Here is a 21,333-nt window from a genome sequence, read left to right on the forward strand (position 1 = left end):
CGTGGCAAAAAGCAAGCTGGCAACAGCTGTTGATAGGACGCATACCATTAATTTCGCGGCCACGCGCCCGAAAAATCGCGCCCACGCGCCTGAAAAAGCGACTGGAATGACCATGTACTGTCACGTCACCATAACTTCCTGCACGTCCTGACACAGTCAGAAGAAACCGTCGCACGACGTTTCAGAGGTTTGGACTGTTCTTATCCTTCCACCAACTCTTCGAATTTCAAAATTCAAAATTCAAAAAGATTCAAAAGTAAGCGGGAAAATACCCCTTACCTTGGCAACCAAGTAACCGTAAGACGGATGCGGGTACAGTGTTAAGGCAAAACCCTTCACATACTTAGCACCCGCAGGGAATTGACGCCAGGAATAACTTGGAAGTAAAGTAACCGTAAGACGAGTGCGGGTACAGTGTCAAGGCAAAACCCTTCACATACCTAGCGCTCCGCAGGGAATTGAAACCAAGAAGGATCTTCTGGGCAATGCTTGCGGAAACGGGAATAACATCCCCGCATAGCGGGAACGTCGAGAACTACATTGTTCGAAACTCCATGATGGGATTGGTGGTTTTAGCATAATTGATCAGTATGTTGAAAACTACCAAAACCCCATGGAGAATCCACACAAGTGGGACTCGAACGCTCCTGACGTACGAGGAGGTTACAAACCTACCCGCTTCACACCCAAAGATCAAGCAGAAAAGTCGGGAATTTCTGCGTGACATCAGGAAAACCGCGGGAAGAATCACCACGGAAAACCTAAAAACTAAACCCTTTTCAAAAACCCCTTGCTAAGTCAAAAAGTTCACCTCATTTATTAATAATTCATGAGAAGAACATTGGACTGGGGGGACTTGAAGAGGTAGGTCCCAGCAGAGCCCAGTTGGACCCGCAAGACTCACCTTGAATAGGGACGTCTGCGCAATGACCAACTGCTCCAGCAGGACCCACCATGCTCAGAGAACCTTACGCGCAGTACGCCAGCTGTACCCGCAGGGAAAGCCTCCCAATGGTGAAGTACCCCGCCTGTTCCCACAGCTGCGGATACAAGCCATCAGGGAAGGCTACCCGCACTAACAGCAAGGCTACACGCACAAGGCATTCGCTACTTCAGTAGTCACATGAAGGAATGAGCAAGGCGGGAATACTCCCGCCTAAATGAGCCAGTCCGTATGCTTCTGGAAGGTCTTTCGTACTACACCTACTAAGGTATGGGCGGAACAGACAATTTGACCAGAGCAGCCCATGAACCAATCACAGGGTGATAGCTCACCGACAACAATACGAGGAGGAGCACCCTCTAGTACTGTTTGTCACTATTAGCCGCTGCCTACTCACCAACCCTTACGATGGGACGTGCGCAGCCTACAGTTGGTGGAACAGTGCGTAGCCGGCAGTAAAGGAACAGTATACAGCCGACCTTGTTACTGTTGGCCGTAGCCTATCCACCAACCAGCATGGCCTGTGCGTAGTCCACTGTTGGTAGAACAGGAATACTATTCAGCCGGCTGTACCTTCTAGGAAACCTACCTTCGGCTATAAATACTCCAACACCTTGGAATGGTAAGGATCATCATCTGATATCTCAATCTTATCTAGCAATCTCTTAATATACACTTATATTCAGAGCAATCTAGTCTGATTCTCACGCCGGAGGGTGGTCACAAGGAGGAACCCCCCCTTCTCAGTGACGAGCTTACGGTGTCTGTTTTGCAGGTCCCCTGAAGAACAACCTTCTCTGCTGGACCTCATCCTCGTGGGAAACATTACTTAACCCCCAGATTATCTATAATCTGCCCGTGGGTTCACTTAGTGTTTCTTCAAATAACTAAGGCGAGCTTGAAAAAAAAACACACCCAAGGATGACAAACACTAATCTGCATCCCTTCAATCTTTTTGTGATCTTCCTATTCATGTATTCATATCTTCTCCCTTCAATACTTTCACGATCTTCCTATTCAAGTTATCCGTATCTTCTCTAACATTGTTTTAGCTGATAACAAGGCTATACAAACCAATATTAAGTGATACGAACCTTATGAACTAACAAATGACCTGGTATATATTGTTAGACATGGTGTACCAATAATATCACCCGACTTTTTATTCTAGACATGTCAATTCACAACTACTTTTTTTTGACGACTTCACATACCAATCTATCCCTACTTCCAATCCTAAACTACTATAAGTTTTGAACCTTGGTTTTCACTCCCAAAGACAATAATGGGCCTATTCAAGAACAATTAGATGATGACAAAATATGAAATATTGAGATTCTTTATTTCGATTCACCGATGTACGAATAGTTCCTTGATTTGGATTAATGAATTCTTAAATCCATGCTTTTTTATATGACTAAATGGAAGAAAACGGATTGACATTAGCGCGATCTAATCCATTCTCATAAATCAATCATGAGCCCGACAGATCGTTCATTTTTCCGGTATATGAAATAGCTGACATTAGCGCGATTGACATTAGCTGACATTTCTGGTATATGACTAAATGGAAGAAAACGGATTGACATTAGCGCGATCTAATCCATTCTCAGAAATCGATCATGAGCTCGACAGATCGTTCATTTTTCAGTAGGTGACTTTGCTAAGTCGATTCTTAGAAAATCTCTAATCAAACCATTTCATTTGAGCCTTTATCACCCAACCAATACTGAAATGGACATGTAAGCATGAAATTACATTTACAAGATCACTTTTTAATGTACACTCTACTAAAAAAAATTATTCTTGCTATTAAACCATGTATTTTTTTTCTTTTTTTTTTTGGCATATTCCCTTCCCTTTGGGTGGAATTCAAACCCATTACCCATATCATATATATATAAAATATATATAGTGTAAGGTTAAAATAAAAACCCACTTGAGTTGTGAAAACCTGCGAAAATCCTATGTAACATCGTTTTTTTTTTGTTACATGTAATATATATTGTAACATTTAATACAAAACATCGAAACATAAAAAAAAATGTTTTACTATTTTTTAATATTTTTTTACTAATTTTTATATATATTTTCAGAAGAGAGAAAAAATTATATTTATATTTACATTTTTTATTTACTTTAATTGTGAACCACAAGATTTAAACATTAATTAAAAACATGTGATTGAGAATGAGTTTTTAGAGTTTTCAAAAATAAAATGAGTTTTTATTTTATACTTTGCCTCTCTCTCTATATATATATAATACATCAAGTATTTAACTATACCACCTAGACCCAAACCCCAACCAAACTCACTTAATTCCACATCTCAGTGCAAAGTATTTACTATTAACTATGCCACAAAAACCTACAAATTCTTCATTCTCTCATCTCATTTCATCATACACACACACACTCGTTCCACTTCCACTATTATGCCCAGCAAACACTCTTATTATTATTATTATTATTATTATAACTCCTCCACCAGATCTGACCTCAGTCAAGTATTCCATTTTCACTAGTCACTCACAACACAACACGCCGATGTGAAGCCGGTATCAACTTCTGCATTTCCAATATTAATAATTCAAAAGAATGCCATTCACCTTCATATTCGATGGGACGCCATTCAATCGGTTACGGCTAAGAATGGTGAATTGAGTTTAAGCAATTTTAGGTTATTAAAAAAGCTAGGGTTTGGGGATATTGGGAGTGTGTATTTAGCTGAGTTAAGAGGATCATTAGGTTGTTTATTCGCAATGGACAAAGGGATGCTGGTGGGGAGGAAGAAATTAGTTCGGGCTCAAACCGAAAGAGAGATTCTCAGTATGTTGGATCATCCGTTTCTTCCGACACATTTTGATACCGAGAAGCTTTCGTGTTTGCTTATCGAGTATTGCAGTGGTGGTGATCTTCATATTCTGCGGCAGCGGCAGCATTTTTCCGAGCAGGCTGCAAGGTTTAACACTTTTAACTTATTGGTTACATGTTTTGAAACATTTTGTTACATGAGATATCATTATGTTTTGTTTTTGTTGCTTTAGGGTTAATTGAACCAAATTGAAGTATGCTTTTTAAATACCTATGCAATTACGTGTTAAATAATTCAGAATTTTTAATCTAATTTGTAGCTGTGCTTAGAGTTGTCAATTTTTGTTATGACACGAAATTTGCGGGTTTGGGTTCAATATAAACGGGGGTTCGGGCCAAATTCGTATTTGCTCGGCGGTTTCACGGGTTACCGATTAATTCGTTTATGTTTTAATTTTACTTTTTGACTGTGTTTATAATTTAAATTGGTTAAGTATTTTATGCCAAAACTTAAAAGCGAAATTGACATGGACTTATATTGAAAATGTAATTATTTATATAAGATTTATTTTTTGTTTTAAAAATGTAAGTTTAAGGTATTAATCTGCACAAAAAAAATCAGGTTAAAGTGGTCATTTTCATGTCAACCCGCAAATATTCGTGTCGTTTTCAAGTTCATCTGTCTGACATGATTTTCGGTTCGTGTCTGGGTTGACCGTCAATCCGTGGACATGGCCTGTTTAGCATTGTTAGCTATAATCCACATGAAATTACATTTTCAGTCACATGATCTTTTGATTATATAGCTGATCCATAACTGTGCTATTATTTAACTTTGCAGATTCTATGCTTCTGAAGTGCTTTTAGCTCTAGAGTACCTTCACATGATGGGAGTAGTATACCGCGATCTAAAGCCTGAAAACGTTTTGGTTAGAGAAGACGGTCACATTATGCTATCCGATTTCGATCTGTCATTAAGATGTTGTGTCAACCCGCGATTAGTCAAGTCCACAACCGAGCCATCTTGCACTGCCACGTCACACTGCATCCAGCAATCTTGCATTGAACCCTCTTGTAAACTACCCTCTTGTGTGGAGCCCACTTGCTTTCAACCATCTTGCTTCAAACCGCGGCTTTTTAACTCTTCCAAAACATCGAGTTCCAAAGCCGAAAAGAATAAGAATAGTGTTAATTTAGACTCGCGCCCTGTGCTTATTGTTGAACCAACTGCTGCTAGATCCATGTCGTTTGTTGGGACCCACGAGTATTTAGCACCTGAGATCATTCGTGGTGATGGTCACGGGAGTGCGGTTGATTGGTGGACGTTTGGTATATTTTTATACGAGTTGCTGCATGGGAAAACACCGTTTAAAGGGAATGGAAACCGAGAGACGTTGTTTAATGTTGTCGGTCAAACGTTAAAGTTTCCTGAGGGGTCAAACATTAGTTCGGCTGCAAAGGATTTGATTCGTGGTCTTCTCGTTAAGGACCCACAAAAAAGATTAGGGTATAAACGAGGTGCAACTGAGATTAAACAACACCCATTTTTCGAAAGCATAAACTGGGCTCTAATTCGTGGGATTCAGCCTCCTGAGGTTCCAAAACCGGTTGACCTTTCGTTCTTTAGTCAAACGGGAAAGGCAACGACGAATCGAAGCGACAAGAAGGCTTCTGATTCTGATAGATCATCAGGGCCTTACTTAGATTTTGAATTCTTTTAGTTTTGTGTTGATTTATAAAACTTGTGCATTAGCCTTTAGTTATTATTATTATTATTATTATTATTATTATTATTATTATTATTATTATTGCATCCTTTGCTTGTGTTCACTTTCTCAATGAAAATTTTGGTTTGTTTTGTTTTGTTATTATTGCACTTTATGAGTTCTTTTTTGTGCTTTTTGTCTGTTTGAGGTTATAAATTATTTTAAAAGAAAACATTTTAGGCCCACTTGGATATTATTTTGCTCTATAGAAAATTGTCAACAAGCAAAACATAACAGTTAGCTTTTTCTTTATCCCTGTCTCAAAAACACTCTTTTTCATATGCTTTCTCAGCTAGAATCTTGATGGACCATTTTCCTTTTTTTTTCTCTTTTTTTTTTATGAGAATATGTAGAAAGTAACTTTGGATTTGACACATCATATTAGAATTGTATACCAACATTTGAGTGATGTCAATTTCATGATGAATTCTGTTTTGTAGGATTGATGATTTAAGACTTTACTGTAGTGCACTTTGTATGCTTTTTTTTTCCTAGGGGCTAGGCTTGTCTTTCTGAATATTTTAACTTTTAATTGCACTATTGATGCTTGTATTTGAGTTCTTTTTGTAGTTGAATAGTCTCTCATTTTTTTTATTTTTTCAAAAAATAAATGTAGCATTATCTTAGGTTTTCTATAAATGAAAGCATTATTTGGGTTGTTGCAGTTCAACTTCATGTATTATTTTCTTTGAAGTGTTTCTCTATTTCTTAGATTGTGGTTGTAAGTCGTTATGAATAGAGGAAAAAGAATATGTTTATGAGTAAATTTGAAAAAACACTATTTATACTTCATAATTTTTTAATATTTATTGAAAGCAGACGTGAATTGTGAATGGGAGAGAGAGAAAATGTGAAAATAAACATATAAAAATATTATTTAATTAAAAAGAAGAGATAAAAGATAATGATTTTTAATGTAATTAGAGCATTCATAGTAGCTTCTCTATATATATCTATAATTATACTAAAAAACATTATATTTTCTTTCTCATTTTTAATTATATATTATATAATCCTTTTATCATTATTTTTTCTCTCTCCTTTACTCACAATCACTTTCAAATATATTAAAAAGTAAATAGAGGGCGAATAATGTTTCTTCAAATTTATTCATCTCTTTAAAATTTTCTATATGCTTCACTTATTATAACCCTCAAAAAAAATATAGAGATTTCTCTCACAAGCATTTATTTTAATTTAAAACAAGCATTTAATTATCTAATGGTAGTTTCTTGAACCTACTTTGTTTGCCATGATTTACTATTCCAACTTAATAGTATTTTTAAAAGAAATTTCATTTCTTTAGATGGTTAAAATGTATAAAGGCTTATGAGCATGTGGACTAGTGTTATGTGTTTGCTTCTTAAAAGTAGTGGGTTCAAATTCATACAAGTAAAAGTTTGTTTTAGGTACGAAAAAGAGGAGGTATAAAGAGTGGATTTAAATGTAATGCAACCATATTGTTCGTTATCACCAGTAGTTGTAAAAACAAATATAGCAGGTTCATCCATTTTTATCTAAGCGAATTTCTTATAAACCTAAACCCGTTTTTTACCACAACCAAGTTCAACCATATTTTGCACCTATAGTAACCTTGCATTTTCAACTTAAAAACATGATCACTAAAACAAGAGAAAGTTTCACCCTATAGCAACGGTAGTGATGGACCCATGAAATTTTCACAGGTTTTTCAAAAATTTTTAGGGTTGGTACTCAATTGACTTTCGTTATATAAATTTTTCAAAAATTTCCAGTTGGGTCGAATTGGGTTGGGTCATATACACGAATTTTGGTTATTACTTGGTAATTATGTCTTACATGTGGACTTAGATTGAAAGATTATGAAACTTAGGTATAATTTAGTAAATTTATATTTACGATTACCATTTACTTCAATTGCAAGTAGTGTTATTTTATCGTGAAAAACGTACAAATAACTAGAATAATTATGTTAACATTTAACACTAATGTAATTATTATTTATGTGTAACTTTTATACTAGAATAATTAACGGCCAACAAATCCTCTAAATAGGTTACTGGCTAAATTCACAACATCGGGATACACCCGTCTTTCGATCCGGGAAAAACTCTCACCTAAGGTCAACGCCCATAATCACTCGCCTGAAGACACAAAGTAAGGTGAGATAAAACCCGCTCAGTTCAAGAATCCAACTAGTGAAAGTCGCCTACTCGCCTATCATTCCATTCCACTGCCCACTACATTCAGTCATCCATTCCATCATGCATTCCATTATCTCATACCAAACAAACCCCAACTTACCACTCTACCACCAGCTCATTGACAATAATTGTAATTGATATATTTATAAAATGTATAGTATAATATTGAACAGCCTTTTCTGGAACAACTAATGAACTAATGTCATTTATTGAATTTAATAAAACAATTTTCCGGTTGGTGTGTGACCTCTTAACATGTAATCATGGGACCAATTATTAACAACTTGCCCCCCCTAAAAGAAAGCTTTAACTTGACCAAAAAGTAAACCTATACCTTTAACCCTTAATGTTTAGTAAACGTTCACAAATCACCCTTCGATTTATAGTTTTGCCATATTCTACCCCCATATTTAATTACTTTTTTCGTTGTGTGTCACCCGTGCGATAGTGCTTCCCAACAACTATCATTTTGCCTTTGTTCCATTTTTAAAGAATCTATAAACGAACCAGACGAAGCTTTTTCTATTAAAAGCTTGAATTAAATTCGTTAATCGAGCTGACCACTTTATTTTTTGTTTAATAATTATTTCTTTATACTTTTTAAGTATTACATTTTTTATATACTTGTTCGCATAAATTATTTTTTATACATATTATATACGCAATATTAGTTGTATTTAAATATTAGTTAATGTTATATAAGATAATATGTGATACAATTAAATAATTAAATATTATATCATAACAAAAACAATTTGTTTTGCCGAGATCACCAAAATAAGCTTCGTCTTAAGCTCAGGCAATTCAAGATCTTAACAAGTCGAGTAACTCGCAAATGACTACTTGCTTACACCCATAATTGTCCTAATGTCTAAACCATTGACGGTAACTAGAGTTAGGTCATCCGAAATATTTTAAACAGGAATCCAGGTATTTGATAAGTTCGAAAACTTCATGATTAGGATGGATGTACTATACCATTATGCTCGACCGATAACCTAAACTTGTTTACCCACAATAAAATATTTTAAAAACCATTAGAAAATGGATATAGAACTAGATAGAGGTGCACAAAAAAAACCGGTTCCAGGCCCGACCCGATGGTTCCTAACCGGAACCAGACCCGACCCAACCCTACCCGCAGGTACGGACCGGGCTTTGGGTTTCTCTCCGGAACTGCACCCGGTCAAAACCCATCCCTACCCGAAAAAACCCGGTCAAATACCCGACTATACCCAGAAGCGGTTCCTACCCAAACCCGGTTTGGACTTTTGTTAACCATACCCAAAACCGGTTCCTGAAAATACCCCGTTTTGGGCACCTTTGGAACTAGATATTAGTCCCATACTCCCATTTTCATCCCTAAATCTAACGTTCATGATCACAAAATCCCACCACATGGTTGTTTATTAAACGCAGTTGATTAAAAAGAAGATTGGATTGTTAATGAACTATAAAAGAAATTGTTCAACAATCAACAGTTGATTAGAAGAAACTCGAAAGACGAACCTCAAAATGTATCTACTATCCATTATGCCTCAACAATGAATGGATCAAGTAGAGAAGAAAGTATTAGTCCTCAAAACAACATTTGGGAATTATTTCTACCAAAACTTCATAATACGGAACAGAAAAAAAACCTGCATCGACTGTTTCCCAACACGTGTCAGCACTTCAGGGCTTTAGAGCCAGAGCAAGACCAAACTTTGCACCCTTTTCAACCGCTTTAGTATCAACTTCTCCTGAAAGTGTGAAAAAGGACTTCGGGCGCCACTCGTGCTGGATCACTGCACTCGCTGTTCCCAGGTTGTTGACCCGGGCTTTGACTGTGGTCAACGCGTCCAATGAGTACTGGGTGCCAGCCAAAATGGTGTTTGCATTGTTTGAGAAGCTGTGGATCACCTCTGCACCTACTAATGTGTTGGTCAAAGGCTTAACGATATGGTAGTAGGAAGCGTTGAGTGTGTTGCCCTTGTCATTCCTGTATAACCAACATAATACTTCAAATGTCACGCTTTCGAAACATTTACGCATTACACATATCATGTGTTCCGCTGATTTAGTTATACTACATTCAAAAAGAAACTTTAATCGAAACGCGTCGGCAACTTACAGGGTTAAAGAAGCAATAAGATCAGCATTTGAGAAGCTAAGGCCAGCATTGTATTTAGTGAAGTCTCCAGTTTTGGTGTCGAAAGACACATCAGCTCCAATGGAAGCGATGTTTGTTCCCAAAACACCAGAAAAGTTCACAATCGGGTTCGCGGTCACCCCAACACTCGCACAGATTCCAGCATAGTCATGCAAGTATTGAAGTTCAACCTAATGAAATAAAATTACTGTCAAATCAGAAAACATTACAAACACATTTTAATTAAAAAAAATGAGACGTCAGTTGTAAAAATATATCTGCGGTTTCTCAAGTAGATTGCATAATGCATACCTTGCCAGACCGTTGATCAGGGACTTTAAAGCTGATTATTGTTTTAAGCCCGGGTATGGGTTCATCAATGGTGATAGCTGTGGAGAGCTAGTAATGATGCAGACGATTCAGTTAATATCCGTTCCAGATAGTACAAAAGATGATGTAGTTAAGTCAAAATAAAGGAGTGTCTTACATTGGAGTTGGTGTCCACTTTGATATCAGTAGTGATGTTTTTCCTCTTCAATTGTGTGTTGACATCAGCAAGAAATACTTCACCTTTCTTTACTCCAGATGATGTGATTACCTACATAATGTGAAAGTCAGATATTGAGAATGTAAGTCGTAATGCAAACACCACTAACAAGAGAATACTGCAAGTCCTTGGATTGCATCTAATAAGGCTTTATCAGACATATAATTTTTCTTAAATAATATGTCTCATATAAAGTAAACAACCAGATTGTGAGTCATGCAATGTCTCAGTATACTCACATCTAATCTATCACATATAAAAACCTCATTAAAAAACATCAAATAAGTGAATTATGCCCACTAGTCGGTTAGTCACAACCAAAGTTGTATAAGAGCAGCAATATGCTACCTATCCTACTAAGCCAAACCGTTCGACAAATATGATCCTGAAATCAGCTAACAAGAACCTTCAGAGAAAGTGTTGATCAATATTATACTTGCTAAAACATTACAAATGGGTGTATTGGATCTTTTGCGTCTAGTAAGATATACGCCAAATCAGCAAGCATTATGATTGTCCAATAACTACTATTTGCTATACAGAAGTTGGAAACAAGACCAGATGAAGTCGACACAAATGAATAGAAGACAAGAGAAAGACATGTGAACCCTACGAAAAGAGCTCACTATGCACACACGCTGATGTTAAATAAAGGCCATAACATTCTCAAATGTCGACATAGATTGAGCTCACAATTACCGTATATAGAGAAAGCTCATACTATTTGATAACAAATATAGCTTAGTAAACGTGTAAAATAACCACACAAGTACAAGCGGTGCGAACAAATTCTAACAGAGCATCCTTAGCTTCACTAGCCATTAGGAACGACTATATGATTATAGTCTCATTACAGCTAACTACTTCAGACACATCAGAATGTAAAAGGCACATCAACATCTGATGTGGAATCAATGTTTAGCATAAACACCATCAACAATGCTGCAACATAATTGAAATTCTCCTAACTAGACTCCCTAAAAAATTAGAAATGACTTTTAACACTTCTAATTTTGCAAAACTAACGATGTTCATTAACTATTCAAATATACAATGTCATATCACAACAGACTAGTGCCTATACAATGATATGAGTTGTAAACACAGAAGAACGGATGTCTGTGCATCAACAACATAAAACATGATTCTGAAATTGTGAACAGCAGGCCTAGCAACTTCCACTTTCCAGAAAAATGAACAATTATACAATCAACTATCACCTACAAACGGATGTTTGTTCATCAACAACATAAAACTTGATAATTACATAAACAACAGCTACATTCATACACGATAACCTGCTGACACTCTTGTAACAAGGTTAAGCAAATAAGCAGACAAAAACGATTAAACAGATCAACATGTTATAAAAATGAAAAAGTAGCTCACAACTCCAGTCGTTGAATAGGTAGTGATAGTGAACTTATGGTCCGCCTGGTAATCCTTGTACAGAAGATCTGCATCAAACAACAAACAGACTCAAAATCAACTTCTTCTGATCCAATATTCCTAAACGAAAACAATCATATACATACACACACACATATTGAACTAAACAATCGTAAACACATTTTCATATACACAAAATACCTAATTCAAACTATGCAATCGTAACTACATACTCATATATTCACAATACCAAAATCGAAATATAACTTTATAAAACAGATTCAAAATCAATTTCCGATCCAAAATTTCAACACGAAAACAATCATATACGTATACACGCACATATATCAAACTAAACAATCGCAAATACATACACAAAAAAACCTAAACCGAACTACAATTCTATACAACAGATTCAAAATCAACATGAATACAATCATATACATATACACGCAAATATATCGAACTAAACACTCGTAATACATCCTATACATAAGAAAAAAAAACCCTAAATTGAACTGTAATTCTATAAAGCAGATTTAAAATCAACATGAAAACAATCATGGCTAACACGCACATATATCAAACTATACAGCCGCAAATACAGACTTATAAACACAAAAAAAAACCTTATGGAACTATAATACTATACAGACAGATTAGAAATCAACTTCTTCTGATCCAAAATTTCATCATGAAACAATCATCCACATATACACGCACATATATCAAACTATACAACCGCAAATACACATTTACATAAACAAAATACCTAAATCGAACTACAATTCTACAAAGCAGATTCAAAATCAGCACGAAAGCAATCATATGCGTATGCACGGCTGCACGCACATGCATCAAACTATAAAATCACAAACACACATTCATATATGCAAATAAGACCTAAATTGAACTATAATTCCATACAAACAGGTTCAAAATCAACATGAACACAATCATATACTTATACTGTTATACACACACATATATGAAACTAAACACTCATAAATACATACTCATAAACACAAATAAAACACCTAAATCGAACATAATTCTATAAAACAGACTCAAAATCAACACGAATACAATCATATACTTATACAAGCACATACATCAAACTAAACACTCGTAAATACATACTTATATACACAAAAACACCTAAAACAAACTATAATTATTCAAAATCAACACGAAAACAATCATATACCTAGCACGCACACATATCGAACTATAAAACCGTAAATACACATTCATATACAAATAAAACCTAAATCTAACTATAATTCTATAAAACAGACTCAAAATCGACACGAATACAATCATATACTTATACACACATACATCAAACTAAACGCTCGTAAATACATACTTATATACACAAAACACCTAAATCAAACTATAATTATTCAAAATCAACACGAAAACAATCATATACCTAACACGCACATATATCAAACTATAAAACCGTAAATACACATTCATATACAACTAAGACCTAAATCAAACTACAATTCTATAAAACAGACTCAATCAACACGAATACAATCATATACTTATACACGCACATATATCAAACTAAACACTCGTAGATACATACTTATATACACAAAAACACCTAAATCAACACAAAAACAATCATATACCTAGCACGCACACATATCGAACTATAAAACCGTAAATACACATTCATATACAAATAAAACCTAAATCTAACTATAATTCTATAAAGCAGACTCAAAATCAACACAAATACAATCATATACTTATACACGCACATACAACAAACTAAACACTCGTAAAATAATACCCATACACACAAAAACATATACATCGAACTATAATTATTCAAAATCCACACGAAAACAATCATCTACCTAACACGCACACATATCGAAGTATAAAACCGTAAATACACACTCATATACAAATAAAACCTAAATATAACTATAATTCTATAAAACAGACTCAAAATCAACACGAATACAATCATACACCTAACACGCACATATATCAAACTATAAAACCGTAAATACATACTCATACGCACAAATAAAACCTAAATCGAACTGTAATTCTACAAAATCGCATCTACGCATGGAGAAACAACGAACCTCTGGCTTTTTTGCCGATATCGGAGTACAGTCCTGGACCTTTCACCATGATTTCAAGCTCAAATTGCAGATCCGTACCGAGAAACAAAGAGTACGGTCACAGCTATATGAAATAGGTGAATGTGAGAGGTAACCGTTTTACCAAACCCTAAATGGCTGAATTGTATTTGGAGTACAAGTGGTACTGCGTGATGTACGATTGTTTATGTGTGCGATTAGTGGTTTTGAAGGACCGATTGGTGAAGTGTGAAAAGTTGCTGCTGACGTGTGATTTGGTGTATATGGACCGTTGGATTAGGTAAAGCGGTCATTTGTGTGGTTTTGTGGCCGTAGATCTGAGAGGGTTTTGGAAATGGGTTCTCCATTAATTTAAGGGTACAAACAAGCCGAGCCCAGACTCGACTTGAATCGTGCTCGGCTTGTTTAACTTATAAAGAGCTCAAGCTTGGCTCGTTTAACTTAACACGAAGCTAAAGCTCAAGTTCGACTCGATTCGAGCGCTATTTTTAAAGCTCGAGCTCGGCTCGTGAGCAGATTTTCAAGCTCAAGCTTGGCTCGGGTTCGACTCGTTTATTGTTTATCAATTATTTTTTGTATGTTAATAATTAGCTTATATTTTTTTTTCTATTATAATTTTATGTATAAAATAATACATATTATTTAGTTATTTTTATTTAACGTCATCACCAAATTTTCTCTTTCCGCAACTTTAATTATCTTCTAGCTATGTAACTACGTTTTGTTATATTTATGCGTAATTATATACAAGTTATATACTTATATACATAGCATTACGTTGTTATATACATATGCAACGTATTTACAAGCACGCGACACGGATTATAAAATATATATATTTAAACCAAAAACAAAAGAAACACTATAATGTATTATTGTATTATATCTTTAAGCACATATATAATAATGTTTTTTTATTTAATTCAGCATACTAAATTATAATAGAACTACTTTATTAATTCTAGAGAATGCCTCGTCAAAATTGTTTAGGTAGAGTGACAAATCTGTTCCAGGTCACATGCTACATTACATCAAATAGGTTTCACATCATGGGTTACACAAAATACTATACAACTTTCACATCATGTGTTAAATAAAAAGTTTGATCCGATGCTCCGTAAAAAACCAAATCAAGCTGATATCAACCGAAACTGAATTCTTGCTGCATTGCGTGATGAATTTGGTTAATTTCTTTTTTTTTCATATATGTAAAATTTTGAATGTATTTTATATTTCATATTTTAACGCTTATAATTTTTTTATATAAGCTATTAACAGCTGTACCCGTCTCTTCTCGCAACTTCATTTCGTCTTATAGTTTTGTAAGATCATTTTTGGTTGCGAGAAGCTTTTTACTATAATGATCAACAAATCCACAATTATCGATGCTAGACGACAGTAACCTTACAACAACCCAGATGATCACAAATATTAGTTTTATGATATCATAATCTTTCTCTTGTTTGTGGGTATCTATATTCGAAGTTAATCAACAAATACTAAGCTCAACAAAATCTAACCAAATTTATGAAAAAATATAGGTTATATACGCTACGTTGCGGTGACATTGTGATGCAAATCCAACCTTTATCAATTAGATTTGTTACGGTAACTACCCTAAACCCAAATATAAATTAGTAAACGCCCGAAATAGTATTGGCACTCAAATAGTTTATAACACAATAAAAAGAAAAAAAAACCATGTTTAAAACGACGTGTACGCAGTTGGTATAACCCATTTGTTATGGTTGCGAGTTGACATAAATATGGTAACTACCAGCTAGATTCGTGAAGGTACATAAACTAAACCAAACTGTAAATCAAATAAAATTAAAAAGTAAATAAAAATTTATAACTCAAATAAAAATAACAAATACAAAAATCAGAAATAATAACAAATAAAAAAAGCAAATGTTATATATAATATCAAATGAAAAAAATCATAATATTAAAATAAATGTAAAAGCAAAACTTATGCCACCAACATTTTGCTAGTTATCTTATATATAATTATATATAAAAATAAAAGAAAGGATATTGTTATTCATTTTTATGTTTGAATTTATCTTCTTGAGTCACATGCCACATCATAAGTTCTTACATGTTCATTTTATCCCTAACATTACCACACTCATTCTTCTTATATGTAAATTTTTTTAATCTTAATTTTATTCGCATTTTTTCTTTATGTTTTTGTTTATTTTAACATTACTTAACTAGTAAGTAATTAAAAAAATCAAGCAATTAAATTAGTTTTTGTTTTCAATTTAAAACATATTGAATAAAATTAAGATTAAAAAAATTTATTTATTTTACTAAGTAGTTCGGTCGCTGATTTCAAATTAAAAAAAAAATAATTTTTAGTTCCAGGGTCCCACATAACCAGCATGCTCTTGTCCCTTCTAATGTGCGGATAACCACAATAATGCATTCTAGACATGTGACTTCATATCATCCATGCGATAATGCATTCTAGCTTCACAATAATGCATTCTAGCTACGCTACAGGTGGTCACATTCATGCGATGCTTAGAGGACCGGCGGCGGTGTTCCACAAGCCATCACAAGTGATGGGAGGTCCATAACGGACCACCCCGTCTCCCCTTATATACTAACCTTTTCCTAAATATAAAATTATATAATTCTCACCCTTAAATTAATGCAACCTATCTAAAATTGAAAAAGTTAAGTTTGTTACAAAGAAACCCTACAACCAAAACACAGTTGTCACATGTCACGTTTTCTTCATGCCTTCATTTAAAGCTAAAGATATCAAGAAAATTAACAACCCATTAATGATTTACACAATTTAAAATAATAAATTAATAAACAAACAAACAAATAAATAAATGATAATGAGCTTGTGGTAAAGTGGTAAGAAAAGGACTTGGTGTTTCATGTAACTCAGGTTTATTTCCTACCCCAACCATTTAATTTTGGCGGGTACCAGGTGATGATGGGAGACTAGACGAGTAGGTGGCATTCACCAGCTGGATGCTTGATTGAACGTGTTTTATCTCACTACATAGTCGTGCATTCGGGCCACTGTTCACAGCGTTCCCAGTGATGAAGCTTGGACGAGTTCGTTGGTTTGGGGGGGACTCAAATTTTCGGGCAAAAAACAAGTGAATTTGAACTACGTATACAAATTTTCGACGCCAAAAAGGGTTGGTTTACATTACCAAACAAAAAAAAAACAGTGGGGTCGGGCCCGCCCTGCCCCTAAGGAAGCGTTGCCCCTGGGCATTGCCATTAGATGAGGGTTTTTCCGGATCAAAAGACGGGTGCATTTTGATGTGATGAATTTAGCCAGTTGAACATTTGAACGATTTCTGTTAGTTCAAATGATAACAATAATAATAATAATAACACTAATAAATGAATATTTAATTATGTCAAGGTTGCAATAAATACCGAATCCGGTGTTGTAACGGCCCACTGGAAACCCCAACCATGGCCCCTGGTATTCATCTCCAAATCTTTTAGACCAAAACATCATCTTTATCCCATTAATATTGATATTAATAATATTAATAGAAATAGCCTCACTGTCACCTGATCTTAGAACAAAAAAGATGCAACAAAGTGCCCATTGATTCTGTTTTTGTCCTTTATATTCCCAGATTATAATCTTTGTTCATTTTTATTCATTTTGTGGTTAGTTTGATAATCAAATGGGCATGGAGAAGATGAGTGGTGAAAGGAAGAAGAGGAGAATGAGACAGAACAAAGTTAATGCAGTTCAGAAGCTGTATGAGACATGCAGAGAGGTGTTTGCTAATTGTGGACCTGGGATTGTGCCATCTGTGGAGGGTGTGGATAAGTTGAAAACTATTTTAAGTAAGTTTTTTTTTTTTTTTTTATGGTTTTGGATTGTTTTGGAAGGTGGGTTGATCTTTGATTGATGGAATTTGATGTTTTTGAGGGTGGGTTTATGATCAAGATTGCATTTTGATTTGTGGGTTGGTTTGATTTGATCAATTTGAATGTTCTTTTAGTGTGAATTTATTATAAAAATTGGATTTTGATTTGTGAGTTGTTTTGTGGAGGGTGTTGATACGTTAAAAAATATTTTAAGTAAGTTTTTTTTGGTAAAGTTTTAATTTTTTTTTATGTTTTTAGATTGTTTTGGAAGGTGGGTTGATCTATGATTGATGGATTTATGATCAAGATTGCATTTTGATTTGTGGGTTGGTTTGATTCGGATGTTTTTTTAATGAGTTGATCAATTTGGATGTTCTTGAGTTTGAATTTATGATAAAAATTGCATTTTGATTTGTGAAGGGTCTTGATAGGTTGAAAACTATTTTAAGTAAGTTTTTTTTGGTAAAGTTTTAATTTTGTTAATGTTTTTAGATTGTTTTGGAAGGTGGGTTGATCTTTGATTGATGGAATTTGATGTTTTTGAGGGTGGATTTATGATCAAGATTATATTTTGATTTGTGGGTTGGTTTGATTCGGATGTTTTTTTAATGAGTTTGATCATTTTGGATGTTCTTGAGTGTGAATTTATGATAAAAACTGGATTTTGATTTGTGGGTTGTTTTGTGGAAGGTGTGGATAGGTTAAAAACTATTTTAAGTAAGTTTTTTTGGTTAAAGTTTCAATTTCTTTTTATGTTTTTAGATTTTTTTGAAAGGTGGGTTGATCTGTGATTGATGATGTGGTAGGATTTTGTTGGTGGAATTTGATGTTTTTGAGGTTCGATTTATGATAAAGATTGCATTTTGATTCGTGGGTTGGTTTGATTCGGATGATTTTTTAATGAGTTTGATTAAATTCGATGTTCTTGAGTTTGAATCTTTGATCAAGAAACCATTTTGGTTTGTGGGATGTTTTGAATTATAAGGGTTAGGTTTGATTTAGACGTCTTTTTAATGATTTTGTTGAAATTGAATGTCTTTGAGCTTGAAATTATGATAAAAATTGCATTTTGATTTGTGGTTTGGTTTAATTTTACCATCTTTTAATGAGTTTGATCAATTTGAATGTTTGATCAAGAATGCATTTTGATTTGTGGGTTGGCTTTATTTTTGTTGGTTGGGTTTAATTTAGATGTCTTTTTAATGATTTTGTAGAACTTGAATGCTCTTGAGCTTGAATTTATAATAAAAATTGAATTTTGATTTGTGGGTTGGTTTGATTTGTGAGGTTTGGGTTTAAATTGGCTGTCTTTTTAATATCTATTGATCAATTTGAATGTTCTCGAGCTTGAATTTGTGATAATGGTAAAAAAAATTGCATTTTGATATGTGGGTCGGGTTTAATTTGGGTATCTTTTTAATGATTTTGATCAATTTCAATGTATATGAGCTTAAATCTATGATAAAGACTGCATTTTGATTTGTAGGGTTTTCTTGATTTGCGAGGTTCGGGTTCTAATCGGTCTTTTTAATCATTCTGTTCAATTTGGTATTTTGATTCCTTGTAGTTTGCATTGTTTAATTTTGACTTGATGTCAAGTGGGTTGATTTTGAATATAAAATATCAACTTGTAAAGGCATTAGGTTTATTCCACTTAGGGAAGGAGTATGTGAAAATTATTAAAATATAGAAACCTTTGCTGCTTTGTTCAGTCTTTATTTAATAGTCTGCTACTTGTAATGTTATTTATCGAATTTTGCTAGAATTTAATTCGAATTAAATTATTTGACCGAATCACTCGTCACCATGACTTATCAAACTGAATGAGTTTCCGTGCCTTACTTTCTTGTTTACGTGTGTTGTCGGTGAATGATTTAGATGTCTAGCATTGCCTTTTTGTTTTGGGTCACTGTCAGCCCGGCCAACTAACCGTACAAAATATTCATAAATCTTAATTCTGTATAAACTGTTTCTATAAGCATATATTGTTGAACTTCTGTGTTTGGCAACTTAGGTTTAAGATTGACCATAAATATTTAAACAATGACATGCTTATATTTGGGTTGACTCATTTGACTTACACCGTTCGTTGACCGATCAAATCTCTTGAAAACTAGCATAATGTGATTATGAGGTTAAGATAAATATGGTATTCTAAAACATTTTGGATTTATATAATCTAATGGTCGATTTTTTTTTCAGACGGAATTACTGCATGTGATGTCGGTGTATGGGGTAATATGCCCTACTTCAAGATTAAAGAAACCTCAAGATTTCCTAGAATCACTTACCTCCACCTTACCGAGTGCGACAAATTTTCGGTACGCTTTTTATTGTTAAATTTCCATATCTAGTCTTAGTTAAGAACAAAGACGGAAATTGTGAGTTTAATTTATAGACGATTATTCATCTTTTCAGATCGGAATCTTTTTACTGCCTCCATCGGGTATCCTCCCGCTTCATAACCACCCGCAGATGACGGTTTTCAGTAAGCTTTTGTTTGGAACCATGCATATCAAAGCATATGATTGGGTGGATGATGGCGCCTCAATTTCTACCCCCGAAGCTGGCTCATCGAAGGGTATGTTCTTAACTATAGATATATTGTTTTCCATATTATTCACACAAGAATGTCATAATTACAATTTATAAAATGAACTTATAATGAGCTAAACGGGTCAAAATACATATTTTTTTAATGGTCAAACTGGTCGGGTTGACTTTAGTAACGGGTTCATGGCAAAATACAATTTTTTTACTGGTCAAAACGGGTCGTTGACTTTGGTTTCATTGAATGTAATGCATCGGTGTTTCATCAGGTGAAATGGGATCCGTTAGTGGGCCCGTTAGTGTTCCTTTTGCAAAGGGTAAGCTCTTAACTATAGATATATTATTTTTCCATAATATTCACATAAAAATATCATGATAATGATTAATAAGTAGAAACGGGCTGCTTCGGGTTCAGGTCAATACATGTACTTTTGTACCATTACAAACAAGTCGGTTGACTTTATATTCATGTAACAAAACTTACGCATTTGTGTTTTATCAGGTGAAGTGGGACCCGTAAGCGGGCCTGTTAGCGTGCGCCTGGCAAAACTCAAAGTCAACTCTGCGTTCACCGCTCCATGCGACACATCAATTCTTTACCCGACTGATGGCGGTAATATGCATTGCTTTACCGCCATTACTTCATGTGCGGTTCTCGATGTCTTGGGCCCACCTTACTGTGACCCCGAAGGCCGCCACTGCCAATACTATCGCACTCTTCCCTTCACGTGTTTTTCAGGTTTATTAATTATCACTCATAACTCTCATCAATTAACCAATTCCCATTTGTTTATTTCCATAAATAACTCATAAAAATCAAAACTTTATTTCCATAAATAACAGTTGATGATAAAAAGTTGCCGGATGATGAGAAGAGCGAAGACTATGCATGGCTTGAGGAGATAGACAAGCCCGCGGGCTTAATGGTGGTTGGAGCACCATACTACGGGGCAAGAATTGTTGAGAAGTGATGAGAATAATGAGATCGCGCGTTAGAATGCCAGCAAAAGAACTTGT

At 34.5% G+C, this 21,333-nt stretch overlaps 2 protein-coding genes and 1 pseudogene across 3 annotated transcripts; 2 read left to right on the top strand and 1 right to left on the bottom strand.

The window, feature by feature from the left end:
- The first annotated feature begins 613 nt into the window (after window positions 1–613).
- Window positions 614–5,504, top strand: LOC143628688 (serine/threonine-protein kinase D6PKL2 pseudogene; annotated as a pseudogene). Its single transcript, XR_013152802.1, has 3 exons — window positions 614–652; window positions 3,541–3,905; window positions 4,599–5,504. The product of XR_013152802.1 is annotated as a serine/threonine-protein kinase D6PKL2 pseudogene (transcript).
- A 3,665-nt stretch (window positions 5,505–9,169) lies between these two features.
- LOC143628812 (mitochondrial outer membrane protein porin of 34 kDa-like) lies at window positions 9,170–13,969 on the bottom strand. Its single transcript, XM_077098296.1, has 6 exons — window positions 13,885–13,969; window positions 11,774–11,841; window positions 10,325–10,435; window positions 10,150–10,236; window positions 9,820–10,028; window positions 9,170–9,687 (listed from the first exon to the last, which is right to left on the bottom strand). Exons 1-6 carry the CDS (start codon window positions 13,931–13,933, stop codon window positions 9,381–9,383), a joined length of 831 nt encoding a protein of 276 aa, XP_076954411.1. The 5' UTR covers window positions 13,934–13,969; the 3' UTR covers window positions 9,170–9,380.
- A 3,553-nt stretch (window positions 13,970–17,522) lies between these two features.
- LOC143628756 (plant cysteine oxidase 2-like) lies at window positions 17,523–21,287 on the top strand. The gene is made up of 5 exons (XM_077098251.1): window positions 17,523–17,742; window positions 19,969–20,087; window positions 20,185–20,347; window positions 20,819–21,055; window positions 21,160–21,287. The coding sequence occupies exons 1-5, from the start codon at window positions 17,577–17,579 to the stop codon at window positions 21,285–21,287; spliced, it is 813 nt and encodes a 270-aa protein (XP_076954366.1). The 5' UTR covers window positions 17,523–17,576.
- The last annotated feature ends 46 nt before the right edge of the window (window positions 21,288–21,333 follow it).

Source organism: Bidens hawaiensis, unplaced genomic scaffold (assembly GCF_021521415.1).
Source record: "Bidens hawaiensis isolate Kalapana, Puna unplaced genomic scaffold, B.hawaiensis_p1.1 tig00005061_1, whole genome shotgun sequence".
In the NCBI taxonomy this organism is placed as follows: domain Eukaryota; kingdom Viridiplantae; phylum Streptophyta; class Magnoliopsida; order Asterales; family Asteraceae; genus Bidens; species Bidens hawaiensis.

Excerpts from the sequence above, each read along its gene's own strand:
- LOC143628812 (XM_077098296.1), bottom strand. The coding sequence starts at position 13,933 with ATGGTGAAAGGTCCAGGACTGTACTCCGATATCGGCAAAAAAGCCAGA. Across the intron at positions 10,436-11,773 it reads CCTATTCAACGACTGGAGTT|GTAATCACATCATCTGGAGT; the intron begins GTGAGCTACTTT and ends CACATTATGTAG. Across the intron at positions 10,237-10,324 it reads AAGTGGACACCAACTCCAAT|CTCTCCACAGCTATCACCAT; the intron begins GTAAGACACTCC and ends CATCATTACTAG.
- LOC143628756 (XM_077098251.1), top strand. The coding sequence starts at position 17,577 with ATGGGCATGGAGAAGATGAGTGGTGAAAGGAAGAAGAGGAGAATGAGA. Across the intron at positions 17,743-19,968 it reads TAAGTTGAAAACTATTTTAA|ACGGAATTACTGCATGTGAT; the intron begins GTAAGTTTTTTT and ends TTTTTTTTTCAG. Across the intron at positions 21,056-21,159 it reads TCCCTTCACGTGTTTTTCAG|TTGATGATAAAAAGTTGCCG; the intron begins GTTTATTAATTA and ends CATAAATAACAG.